At 40.7% G+C, this 14,060-nt stretch overlaps 1 protein-coding gene across 3 annotated transcripts in view; it reads right to left on the bottom strand.

The window, feature by feature from the left end:
- mtf2 (metal response element binding transcription factor 2) overlaps window positions 1–14,060 on the bottom strand; it is a 51,738-nt gene that overhangs the window by 22,154 nt on the left and 15,524 nt on the right. For all 3 annotated transcript variants that reach the window (XM_072574669.1, XM_072574668.1, XM_072574670.1), the window contains 4 exons: window positions 6,004–6,099; window positions 5,818–5,918; window positions 4,766–4,914; window positions 1,387–1,482 (listed from right to left, as the gene is read on the bottom strand). In XM_072574669.1, coding sequence (XP_072430770.1) covers window positions 1,387–1,482; window positions 4,766–4,914; window positions 5,818–5,918; window positions 6,004–6,099 — 442 coding nt within the window. The remainder of the gene's footprint in view (window positions 1–1,386; window positions 1,483–4,765; window positions 4,915–5,817; window positions 5,919–6,003; window positions 6,100–14,060) is intronic.

The following is a 14,060-nucleotide window of genomic DNA, read 5'->3' on the forward strand; positions in this document are numbered from 1 at the left end:
TGAGACATGGACTTTGGGATAAAATGTTAAATTCAGGTGTCACTTGCCTGTTGTCAGATGGATGTGAAATATCTCACAGGACTTCATTTAAGAACAGAAGACTTCTATCTAAGACACTCTAACATCACAAACAGATTTTTATTATGTGTAAGTTTGAAATTTTGCAGCATACAATCAGCTGCTTCAAATCCTTGCCTACAATGGTGACTAAACATCATAAGTATTTAACTGACTGAAGCTGTCTCGGATGTCGAGTTTGTTAAAAGCATTACATGAGCACACATTTTAAACTTAAATAAATGATTAGTTTCTCCTACATAATAGGATTTACTTCTTGTTTATGCATCTTCTCCACATAAATTTTGCAACCAAGATAAATCACAAACTTGCTTTCAGATTTCCAAAAAGGTCAACTCATAGTTATGACAGACTCAAACAAACTCTGCCTCAAATTCACCGACTTGGAGATATTTTATCTATGCTCAATATCTTTCTAGTTGGTCAGATAACAGAGTCCAAAAGTGACAGAACTAAAAGCATGTCTTTAGCTAATCTAAACACTAATATATACTTTAACAGAGATTAAAAGCTTTTCAAGATACACATTGACATTCAACATTCTCACCACTCTTTGACTAACACGTTTCTTTCAAATTCCTTCTGGAATTCTTATTGACTTATGCTGAGGGTCAAAAACTCCACTGTTTCTTCCTGTGGGGAATAGTCTGCCAACACCTCAGCCAAACCTTTCATAATTTTAAAGATCTCTACAAAGAAAGGTTAGCTTTCTATGAACCCCTCAGCCTTCTATTTACGAGGGAACATTGACAGAGCCTGTCAGTCTTACGTGCACACGTACTTTTCTGGTGTCATCCCTGCAAGTCTTCTCTCTGCCTTGCTGCTATGAGTTGCACACATTTTGACTTAAACATGCATTTCTGTCATCCAAATAAGGCAAAATAACTTACAATTCAAATACATAAGAAAATTGAAATTAAATACAAAAAACTGTCGTGCAAGTTCGCTATACTTTGCAGCTTATGCTGATGTGAAGTTTTAGTTTTGCTCTGATGTTGAGTCAGCTAAATCACATCTGGCAAGCAATGTGAGAACTTCTCAAAGCAGCTATGCACAATGGTGTACACTTTCTCACCTAAAGCAGCTGAATCACTTAGCTGTTTTTAAAGTGAAATCCAACAACTGTATCACCAAAAGACTACTTGTTCGGTTAACTCCTTGTCAGCAATAAGTTAATGCAATATTTACTTTAGTGAGCTAGTCAACATATAGTCAGACATAGATATGAAGGTATTATAATATTATGGAAATACATTCAATTTAACCAAAAATCATAGACATGCTTTAAACATTAATATTTAACATCACCTGTCTCCATAAAGCATTGGCTTCTGTAAGCATTGTATACAGGCTTCATGGAACCACTGTTTACACCTCCAGCACTGCAGCATTTTTAGGTACCAGCTAACAAAAATAAAGCAAAAGTGTACATATACAATTAAACATCTGTTAAAAATAGTAAAAGTTGACTTATCTTTTATGAAACCTTCTATTACATATTCATTTTAAAGAGTTGACCACTGTCACAGTATAATTGCAATTGAGAAAGGAGAGTTTGAGGAACATTTTGGATTATTTATATAAAATGCCCATGAGAAAACGTTTCTCGCTGGTTTAATAGATTAAATGAGAATATGTAGCTACTAAATTCCTATTTGTTGTTATATGGTTATGATAGTCTTCCCTCTCAAAAGACAAAATACATTGTAGCCTATAGATAATCCTTAAATGTTCCAGGCTGTTGAAACGTAACCGAATTCAATTCATGAAGAACCACCAGTACTGGACCATCACAGAAACAACAATATTGGGTCGCACTCTCTTTGGTGCTTATAAGTTGATATCTTGAGTACAGCAAATTATCTCTGCTGAATTATAGGATAAAAAAAGATTAACCACACACTACAGAGTTCCAAAGAGTAACTTGACATGAAACATTAACTTTCCCTCTCCACAGATCCTGCCAGACCGGAGATTTTCTTGCACTGCTTTTATTTCAACTACATATTACATTGTTGTTTCCTTCATACACTGAACCTCACCAACTACTAATCTTTGTTGTTCCCCCTCAATCACTTAATGCAGTGCATGAATTCCACAAATACCAGCAGTGGTAAATCCAAACAGTGAAATTAAATTGTCAAATTGCTGACTATAAAGAGAGTATTCATATCAATTTGGGGGTGAGTTAGTTCAGTTGCTGAACAGCTGATTTGTGATGCATAGTGATGCCAACAGCAGAGTTTCAATTCCCATAGTGGCTAAGGTAATCATGAAGGTCCCACCTTCTCAACCTCATCTGTTGCTGGAGGCATGATGACTCTTAGGTTAAAACACCTTGAGTTGTCCCTCTCTCACTGATGAGGGAGCATGATCCTCTGGGATGATGGTGACCTTACTGTCAACCCCATGTGGCCTAATCTCGAAATCATGGCCAACATTTTCCTCTGCATGTCTTCATTCTACAACATTTCCTTGAACCGAACTAAGTGAGCACAAACCAAAGACTGGGCCTACCAACCTGCTTATGTACTAGCCAGATATTGTAGCAATGCTTTCATCCTCTAGGCTATCACAACAACCTGTTTTACCACCTTTCTTCATAAAGGTCACAGCATTAGTTTAGAAGACATTATGGTTCACAGCTGGAGTTCAGTCTTCCATTCAAACCTCACTCCAGGACTTGAGCATACTAATGTGTCAGCCTAAATTGTGTTGCACTTGTTAAATGAAAAACTAACAGCAGCATATGACAAACATACCACAATATTTAAAATTAATAATTCCCAGGTTTCTTGGCTCAATATGTTGAAAACAAAATCAACAATTGATCAAATGCTTTTTTTGTTCATTCACGAGATGAGGGCATCGCTAGCCATTTATTACCCATCCCCAATTACCCAGAGGGCAGTTAAGAGGCAACCACATTACTTTGGTCTGGAGTCACATATAGGCCAGAGCAGGTAAGGATGGCAGTTATCTTCCCTAAAGGATGTTAGTGAACCAGACGGGTTTTCATGACAATTGACAATGGACTTGTGGTCATCATTAGACTCTTAATTCCAGATTTTTAAAATTTTGAATTCAAATTCCATCATCTGCCATGACTGGATTTGAACCCAGGTCCCCAGAACATTACCTGGATCTCTAGGTTAATAATTGTGAGAAAGTGAGGACTGCAGATGCTGGAGATCAGAGCTTAAAAATGTGTTGCTGGAAAAGCGCAGGTCAGGCAGCATCAAAGGAGCAGGAGAATCGACCTGCTGCGCTTTTCCAGCAACACATTTTTAGGTTAATAAATTGCACAAATTTCATGCACAACTCCACTCAGTTATTAATTGAAGGGATGTTCTGAGAGCTGGAAAAAAAAATGCAATTTATTGCATTCACTCAATGTAGGAAGGCATCCCATTACCACACTGACACCACAAAAGCAAACAGATCTACAAAGCTGAAAAAAGTGTATCCTATCTCATAAGACTAAGTAGGTATTCAGCTTCACTGCAAATGCAAATATACTGCATTTATAAAGCGATTTGAGCATTCTATGGATTTGAACCTATTATCCTTATATAATTTTAATTCCTTTCACAGTTTTCCCTTTGCACACATCCAGCAAATCATTGGATAGTTCCCATGAATGAACTATTTGCTAATTCAAGAAGTTCTATGAAGTTTGGATATAATTGGTTACTACATTGATAACGTGATACTTGGGAGTGGCAGGTTTATGGAGATCCTGGACATTGAAGAATCAGCCAGCCTTCCTTACTAATGAAGTCTGGAAGGACAGATGATGGAGGCGGCTCTTCCCACTTGGCTCCAGGTACAGCCACAATCTAATGCTTTAAAAGAAAATGGATTTTCAGCCTTCACTCAGCTCAAACTGAACTCTAGCACACGACAAGGCTGACAGATCAATCTGCACTGTTGAGATTGGTGTCTTTCTGGCGCTGATTGCTACATATTAAGAAAACATTTAGCCTGTCATCTCAGAATGAAAGGCAAAATCACCAGGCAGTACTTGAAGACTATTGCGGGCATATTTTTGGTATCTTATTAAGAAAGTCTATAGCCTTAAAACTTGTCTTTAAATATTTAGACTAAAATGTGAATTATAGAACACATTTACTGCACTAGAAAATAGACAGGCAGGAAGGCTCAGAAAAGGGGGAAAACTCAAAGAATGCAGAAGATAGGGACATCTGGACTTACCAAGTGATAACAGGATGCTGTAAGGCAATTAAGAACATTTGCCTCAGCATCGGTAAATGTGTGTGAACAGGACACCAAGTGGTAACATTTACAGCCATTCCCTTGTGAAATGAATGGCAGTGTTTGATTCTGACCCTGAAATGAAACTCAGTACTATTAACGGTCAGATCCCATCAATTACAATGGATTCTTAGACAAAGGAAGAAAGGTGGAATTTATGTAGCCCTTCCTACAACCACCAGGCAGCTTAAAGTATCCTATAGTGAATGGATTATTTCTGAAGTAGTCACCACTGTAGTATAAAAATGGCTTTTACTAATGTACAGCATCTTGCAGCAAATATATTAACTAGTAATCATTGTTTCCAAAGGCTATCCTTCGTACAACGCAGTCAAAAGACGCTTTTACAATTTTCCCCAATGACCACAAAGCCTAATTAAGCAATATCTGAATCACAATATATTTTACTTACTCTCCAGGGCCTCCACAGTAACAGTAACACTGTTCATGATTTGTTTTGTGGCCTACATCCCACTGAAGGTCCTCCAACTGGTATGGCAAAGTCTGCTTCATGACTTGCAGAGCTTTAGCATTCGGTCCCTTCTTAAGAGCGCCACCCCTCTACAATGTAAAACAAAATCTGAAGCTGAAAAATGTTTCATTATATAACTGACTACCTAAGAAGACCTACATGTTTCAGTCCATGAGTCACAATATAATAGTACACAGTTACAGCACCAAAAGCGACTCTTGGAATGTTATCCTTTATTACAAATAATTGAACAGAAAGGCAAGGATATTGTGCTTTGGTTACACAGCCAGCAAGACTATATCTCAAATACCGGACAAAGTTTTGGTCTCCCCTTATCTAAACTAAGATGTCAATGTGTTAAAGGTGGATCAAAAGAGTTACTAGATTAATGTCCGAATTGAGTGACCTCTCTTATGAAAATAAAATGGACAGATTGGGCTTGATTCCACTGGTCCTTGTAAGGGGAAGAACAAAGTGATTGAAGTTTAAAAGATCCTGAATGCTCTTGACCGTGCAGACATGAAAAGGTTGTTTCTTCTTATGGCTAAGTGCAGAACTAGGGGACACTTAAAATTACGAGTTGCTTTTTTAGCACCAAGAATTCTTTTCTCAAAAGCATTGTGCAATTTTGGAACAGTCTGCCTCAGAAAGCAGTGGAAGCAGGGTTCTTAAATATTTTTAAATTGGAGTTAAACCAATTCTTATGAGGCAGGGGAGTCAAAAGTTAACAGGAATAGATAGAGATGTGATATTCAAAAGATAAATTAACTATGATCTTAGTCAATGGTCGAGCAGGCTCCGGGGCTGAATGGACTACTTCTGGTAGTATTTATTATGTTTTATTGTAAACAAAACTTTTGCACTTTTTATCCTTTCAAAATCTATTTCTCTACACCAGTTCCTAGTACTTGGGAATTTATTGTAATTTACTTCACTGATTCCATTTTATCATTTGTCAGAAAAGAAATACAATTCTCGTCATCATACCGTACCTTTGTCGTAGTAGCAAAGACACATTGGCGACATAACCACTTGGCATCTGATGCAATCACACTGGAATCTATGTTAGGCATGTGACATTTTTGATGATAACCTATTGATAAAAATAGCAGTGTAATACTTCATTGTTTAAACGTTCATGAAAATATATCAAAGGTTATTTTCAAATTTTAATTTACCTTGTCCACATTTGTCACAAATAACCATTTCATTGGGTACTTCAGAGTATTCCTCTTGGCATATTGTGCAAACCATCTCTCCACTTCCACTAGCTCCTGGGGTTAAATGCACAAAACATGTTTCACGAGCACATATTGCAAACACTATGTTCACAGTGTCAAGATTAGATTAGATTACTTAGTGTGGAAACAGGCCCTTTGGCCCAACAAGTCCAAACCGGCCCTCCGAACAGCAACCCACCCAGACCCATTCCCCTACATTTACCCCTTCACCGAACACTATGGGTAATTTAGCATAGCCAATTCACCTAACCTGCACATTTTTGGACTGTGGGAGGAAACCGGAACACCCGGAGGAAACCCACGCAGATATGGGGAGAATGTGCAAATTCCACACAGACAGTTGCCTGAGGTGAGAATTAAACCCGGGTCTCTGGCTCTGTGAGGCAGCAGTGCTAACCACTGTGCCACCGTGCTGCCAATTTTACTTTTAAAAATTTCTATAGTAAATCTACTTCAACTGTCTTTTGTGATTTGAGCCCTCAAATGATTGGACGCTGACTCAAATTAAATTAGAAGTAAAAAACAAATTTAAATATTTGGTTCACAAGATTAGATGCATAGAATACAGGGAGAACTAGCCATTTGGATACAGAACTGGCTCAAGGGCAGAAGACCGAAAGTGGTGATGGAGGCCTGTGAGCAATCGTGTGCCACAAGGATCAGTGCTGGGTCAACTGCTTTTTCTCATTTATGTAAATGATTTGGATTGAACATAGGAGGTATAGTTCGTAAGTTTGTAGATAACACCAAAATTGAAGGTATAATGGACAGCGAAGATTATCAGAGTACAACAGGAACTTGATCAGATGAGCCAATGAGGCAAGGAGTGGCAGATGGAGTTTAATTCAGATAAATGCAAGGTGCTGCATTTTGGAAAAGGCAAGTCAGGGTAGGACTTCTACACACAATGGTAAGATCCTGGGAAGTGTCGCTAAACAGAGACCTTGGAGTGCAGGTTCACAGTTTCTTGGAAGTGGAATCACAGGTAGATAATACGTGAAGGTGTTTGGTATGCTTGCCTTTATTGATCAACACATTGACCATAGGAATTGGGAGATCATGTTGCAGTTGAACAGTTCATTGGTTCAGCTACTTTTGGAGTACTGCATACACTTCTGGTCTCCCTCCTATAGGAAGGACGTTGTGAAAGGGTTCAGAAAAGATTTACAAGGATGTTTCCAGGGTTGGAGGATTTGAGCTACAGGGAGAGGCTGAATAGGTTGGCACTATTTCCCCTGGAGCTTCAGAGGCTGAGGGATGACCTTATTGAGATTTATAAAATCTGAGGTGCATGGCTTGGGTAAATAGGCATGGCCTTTTCCCCAGGTTGAGGGATTTTTATTTATTTTATTCATTCACAAGATGAGAGCATCTCTGCCAAGGACAGCATTTATTGCCCATCCCTAATTGCTCAGACAGCAGCTAAGAGTCAACCATATTGGAGTCACATGTAGACCACACTGAGTAAGGACAGCAGTTTCCTTCCCAAAAGGTTATTAGTGAACCAGATGGGGGCTTTTTTCCTGACAATCAACAATGGATTCACAGTCATCACCAGACTCTTAATTCCAGATTTTTATTGAATTCAAATTCCACTATCTGTCATGGAGAGACTTGAACCTGGGTCCCTAGATTAGCAGTCTAACAATAATACCATTGCCTTCCCCAAAAGTAGAGGGCTTAAGGTGAGAGGAGAAATATTTAAAGAGGGACCCAAGGGGCAACTTTTTCCACACAGAGGATGGTGCTTGTATTGAATGTGCTGCCAGCAGTGGAGGAGGCTGTTACAATTACAACGTTTAAATGCATCTGGATGTGTATATGAATAGGAACAATTAAAGGAGAATATGGGTGAAATGCTGGCAAATGGGACTAATTTAAAAAGGATACCTGGTCAGAATGGACATGTTGGACCAAAATATCTGTTTCCATGCTTTACATATCTCTATGACTCTACCTTTTGCCATCAGTAACTTACTGAAAACATTTTCCTCTCAGCGCCAGGGATGAGTTTGATTCCAGCCCCAGACGACTGTGCAAACTCCACACGGACATTCTCCCTTTCCTCCGGGTGTTCCAGTTTCTTCCCACAGTTCAAAGATGTGGGGGTTAGGTAGATTGGCCTTCAGAAATGCAGGGGAGTAGGGATAGGACAGCAGGATGAGTCTGGATGGAATGCTCTTTGGAAGGTCAGGACACAGGCCAAATGGTCTGCTTCTACACGGTAGGGAGTTGATGACTCTATGATCTAGTTGCTTGGTAACACAGAGCTCGGGTTTTGCTAAAAAGAGACATGTTATCGAGGCTTTTTCCTCTTACAACCATCAGGTCAGAATTACAAGAATCCCAAATTTCAAAAGGGAATAACCTGCTTCAGGAGGTGTTCGTTAGTTATCAAAACCATCACCACCTGCAAGTTCCCCACCAAACGACTCACCGTTCCGACTTGGAAATATACCACTGTTCATTCACTGAAGCTGGGTCGAAATCCTCAAATTCCCTCTTTAACAACACTGGGTACACCTAGAGTACATGGACTGCAGAGATTCAAGGCAGCTCGCCACCTACCTCTCACAGCAACTAGGGGTCAGCAAATGTTGGCTGTGAGAATGTGTATAGGGTATAAGCAGGCAAGGAAAGCGTCAAGTTCTGATTTTTGTGAAACAACAAGTGCAGCTGAGCATGACTCAGATCAGATAATAACTAACAGTTAACAATGGGGTGCTGGAGGCAAAGGTAATGGGTTAACAAGCTGAAAAGTATCCATTGTATGGATCCAGTTAGTGAGGTTAAGAACATTCATTGTATAACAGTAAAGGGCTTGGTCTCTGCTATTGATACTCGTTGATTGTAACAGTCACCCAATTAATACGTATGTTGCCTTATCTGGATGCTCCTCCCTGTCAAATAACTATAGAGTTCATTGAGAAACTGCTGTTCCAGAGAAGATCATGAACTTCTGTTTCTGTGTACATTGGTGATCATTATCTCTCCCTCCAGGGCCCAGAATAAAGATGAAGGAGATAAACCTATACTGTGTCTGAGCGTTTTGCTGAGACTGAGGCAGGGGAGCAGGACGTCAGCTAGGCTACAACGCTCCACAAGTGAATAAAAGTCCACTATCATACAGAATAACAGATAAGTTTATCCAATTCGAACAGAAGAGAATTCGGGTCGTCAAGTTTGCATTGCTCTTCTGAAAAGCATCTCATGCTGACCCACCCACTGTCAGGGACAGTGGAAGAAGAAAACATAAGAGTCACCATGATAGTTCTGCTAATGCTTTTGTCTCTCCTTCCTTTGAATAAGTCATTGTTGGCAACCACTTGTTAAGAAAATCTAGGTAATGTCTCACTAGTCCAGCTTCTGTGGATCCTTGTACGGCTGATGAGCCCAAACCCAGTGCCACATCTCCAGCCACACATTTGTTTGGTGTTTCCAGAAGGTTGATATGGTCCTCGGCCTCAAGATCACTGGCACTCTTTTCTGAGGTGCCTTTTCCATGCTTCCTCTTGCTAACAGGCATTCTGAAAGAATTTCTATTCTTTTCATACAGGAATTTCTTCAAAGTCAGTTTCCTTTGAGCCTTCAAGCCATTTATGTTTATGTTGCATTTCTTGGAGGAAGCTTTTCGGTAGTCTTTGGCAGCCCTTTCGTTCAAGTGACATCCTTGAGCTCGGCAAAGAAGATCTGCATTAGCATTTGGAACTCAGGCATTCTAAGCATGTTGCTGACCCAGCAGAGTTAGTTTTAGATGATCACTACCTTGATGCTGCTACTATTGGCTTTATCAAGGACCCCGATGTTAGTATGACTATCATCTGAGCTATGGAGAAACCAATTCAAACAATATTGATGTTACCTCTCCAGGGACATAAGATGAGACTGTGTGTAGTTCCAGTTTCGGAAGAAGAACTGCCCCAGCAACCAAATGTGGGGCTTGCAGATTTGATGCAGTGTTGGGTCTCCAGATTTTGTCAGCCTTAGATGAAGAGTGGCTTCCCAAGTCGGGAAAATGTTCCCCATGTGGGAGGATTTCTCCTGTAATGGAGAGAGACAAGAACTTGCCTTGGGATGGATTGATAAAGGACTTGAGTCTTCTTGGGGATAAGGCTGAGACCTACTCTTTGGTAAACTTCCAATTAAGCAAGGCTGGAAGATTCTGTTCAGAATGAATGGAGATGACGGTCATCCATACATAGACGAACCTTGATTATCCGAATATCAATTATCCGAATATCGGATTATCTGAAGGAGATCAAGGTCCCGATAGAAACAATGTCAAAGAGCTGTTTCAACCCTGATCGTGTTTTTTGTTTGCAGGTACAATGATTAAAAACGAACTCGGCTCACTGAGATGCTGCCGAGAACAGTCCAGGCAGTCTCCAAATGACTGACCTTCTGCCCTCTCTCCCCTTACACTTTCCCTACAGTTCTACACAAGTGTGTACCCTAAACTCTCCTTCCGAGATACTCTCTCCAATATTGTCCTGATAGGGCAAATATGGAACTTGTCAAAACGTTGCAGTAAAAAGGTAAGTGTGCGTGGGGTGCAGGGTGTGTGGGTTCTATTTGGAGACTTATCCTACAAAGGCAGTAGTCTTACTGTTGGTGTACAGTTCGGCTGCCATTGGAAGGGGTCAGCCAGGGCACGGACGGTGGGTGGGGGTGGAGGGGGCAGGCAGGCGGGGTTTGGGGTGGCAGGGGGCAGGTAGCTGCAGACGTGGTTGGGGAACGGGGGCACGCACGCAGTCTGCTTTAGCCTAGTCTGAACAGGGAGCAGACTTCACAGAAAACTCCGAGCCCCAGAGAAAATCAAATAACCAATTATCCAAACGAAATAGTGTGCACCCATCTCATTCAGATGATTGAGGTTCCTCTGTACAGATATTCCATGAACAATGTCAGTGTTGAGTTCTTCTTAGATTTCAACAATTTGAGGTTGAAAAGTTCTCCATCCATTCTGTAGACAATTTCCCAGCATATGGACAGTTGTTCTGCACAGGGAGGATGGTGGTGAACAAAATGGGAGTCATGACATATCCCTGGTTGACTCATCTTGACCTCAAAGGATCGTGTCATAATATCAGTGGTGACTACTGTCACCAACAGTCTGTCATGGAGGAGACATAGGACTTGGTGGATTTCTCTGGACAGCCACTTCTATAAGATCAGGGTGATGGTAGCATCCCTGAGATTGGCAGGGATCTCTCCTCTTTCCCAGGTTTTCAGGAATTGTTGATGGAGATGATGTGTCATGCCTTCTCCTCCAAGTTTGAAAATCGCTGTTAGAATTATATCCACTTCGGCAGCTTTTCAATTCATGGTTTAATGTGAGCTTCAAATTCTTCCAAACTAGGTGGCAGTCTAAGATCATCTTTGATGGGTGATATGGGAGGTGGGGTGGTGCTCCTTCAATGACTTCCTCATCAATAATTGCATTGCAGTTAAGAATTCCTTGAAGTGTTCTCTAAACAGAAGGCTAGTCTTTTCAGTCTCTCAGAAGGGAGAGACTGCACCGATGTGAGACCAAGGAAGTAGGCCACCAAGGTGCCTTGGTGGCCCTGACACAGCCCCAGTTGTCCTGCTTGTCGAGAAGGAGTTGCAGTTCCTCAACTTTCTCAATCCACCATTGATTCTCGATTCCCCAGTTCTTCTTGGTAACTCCACCTTTGCTATTTGATGAGTTCTCCTCTTTGCCTTGCTGGTGATGTCATTTTACCAGACAAAGAATGTTCCACTTATTAAGGATGTCTTGGATGGTGCAGTCTTCTCACTGACCAAGTCCTTGGTGCTTCTGGGTCTTGTAACCAATGATTTCTTCGTTGCATGAAATGATGCCTGTCTTCAGTTCTTGTTAGATTTCTTTTACTTCATTAAAATGAATGTTTTAGAGATATTGATGAAGAATGTGTTGGAAATTCACCTGCAGCTTGTTTTGCTATTGAAGTTGCTCAACATTTAACTTCTGTTTTGAACTGTTTCACCATCAGCTGCTTCTGGTGGGATTTGATAGTCACAGAGGAGCTATTGGTAATTGCTTTTGGTCTCGGAGTTAAACAATGACATCAATCAAAGGGCGGCACGGTGGCACAGTGGTTAGCACTGCTGCCTCACAGCGCCTGAGACCCGGGTTCAATTCCCGCCTCAGGCGACTGACTGTGTGGAGTTTGCACGTTCTCCCCGTGTCTGCGTGGGTTTCCTCCGGGTGCTCCGGTTTCCTCCCACAGTCCAAAGATGTGCAGGCCAGGTGAATTGGCCATGCTAAATTGCCCATAGTGTTAGGTAAGGGGTAAATGTAGATGTAGGGGTATGGGTGGGTTACGCTTCGGCAGGGCAGTGTGGACTTGTTGGGCCGAAGGGCCTGTTTCCACACTGTAAAGTAATCTAATCTAATCTAATCTAAAAAAAAAGCTAGTGCTTTGATTGTGGATGCTTTCAAGAGATCATCAACTTGTCTTTTTGGCAGAACACCAGCTGGTGTTCCACACATTGGAAAGCATGACAGCTCTACTGGAGTTGCAATTCCTAACTCTTCTCTTTCTGACAGTCCCTTTCCAGAGTTGCCAACTCTGGCACTGGAGTTCCCAAGGACAATAATATTGATATTCTTTCGGGATGTTGATAAAAATTGTGTCGAGGGTTGAGCCAAAGTCTTCTTTGGACTCAATGATATCAAGGTTACCATCAGCACTCTCAATTGCCACAGAAAGGTATGAATAAGTATTACGTGTTTATATAACAATGTACTTCACTTACATGATTAAAATTGGTAACTCAAATGTAGAAATGCAACATGGACCAAAAGTATTATACCCCCCGCAACCGCACTTTTGTTCAGCATTTAACCAGTTTATGGCTGTACTATTGTTCCTGATTGCAAGAACTTCCTACCCAACAGCATGATGATGATATTGGCTGCAGGGATTTAAGAATGGCTCAAGACATGACAAATTCCGAGCATTCCCATCAAGATCATCTCAAGGATTTTAAACTACAATAAGACAATTGGAACCAGCTGGCAATAGGTGCCAAATATGATTATAAGGGTTTTTGAACTTCCTAAACAAGACTTTTTATAGTTCAATGTCATCATTTAAACAGCCTCATTAGCCCAAAACTTCTTCCTACTCTGACTACATTCTATTCTTGATAACTGGCAAGTTTAAATAAATGCAAATTGATTTGCTAATTACTGATCAACACAAAAAGTGTAATGTTGGCGCCAAAATATATGGATTTTCAGGTAAGCTGAATTTAGACTGCGCTTCCTGTATGAAGCACATAACTTGTACAAAGGTTAAAGCTCCCCCTTCATATTCACTATTCAAATCAAATAGTTCAGAAATTTTTCTTTTACAATATTTTTTTTTAAAACTTCAAAATAGTATTGGCTAGATAAGATAGAATTGGGGCACTAAAATTAGCTTGTCACTCTCAATAATGGACATGAAGCAATGGACAATGATTCGATCATGACTGATTGTTATCTGGTGTGGTTATTAAAACATACGTGTGGATATGACATGGCAACCTTTGTTGAATTCTTTTCCCTCCTTCTCTCCAACATCCACATAATCCAATTTTCCTGCACCCAATACCAATACCACCTTGACCAGTGTTGCTTTGTTAGACCATGAGAAACTCAAGCACAACATTGTTTCAAATACCAAATAGGAAGGAACAGGGTTTATTACGCACAGAACTGTCAGAGAAATTAGAATACAAAACAACTTAAATACAAGTTTACAGAATGAGCCTTCCATACAACAGAGATGGGAGTGGCCTAAGACAGCCACTGGGGAAGGACGGGATTGTTCCATTGGGACAGGTTCCAGAGTCATAGAGATGTACAGCAAGGAAACAGACCCTTCGGTCCAACCCATCCACGCCAACCAGATATCCCAACCCAATCTAGTCCCACCTGCCAGCACCTGGCCCATATCCCTCCAAAGCCTCCCTATTCATATACCCATCCAAATGCCTCTTAAATG

This window comes from Chiloscyllium punctatum, chromosome 7 (genome assembly GCF_047496795.1).
Source record: "Chiloscyllium punctatum isolate Juve2018m chromosome 7, sChiPun1.3, whole genome shotgun sequence".
In the NCBI taxonomy this organism is placed as follows: domain Eukaryota; kingdom Metazoa; phylum Chordata; class Chondrichthyes; order Orectolobiformes; family Hemiscylliidae; genus Chiloscyllium; species Chiloscyllium punctatum.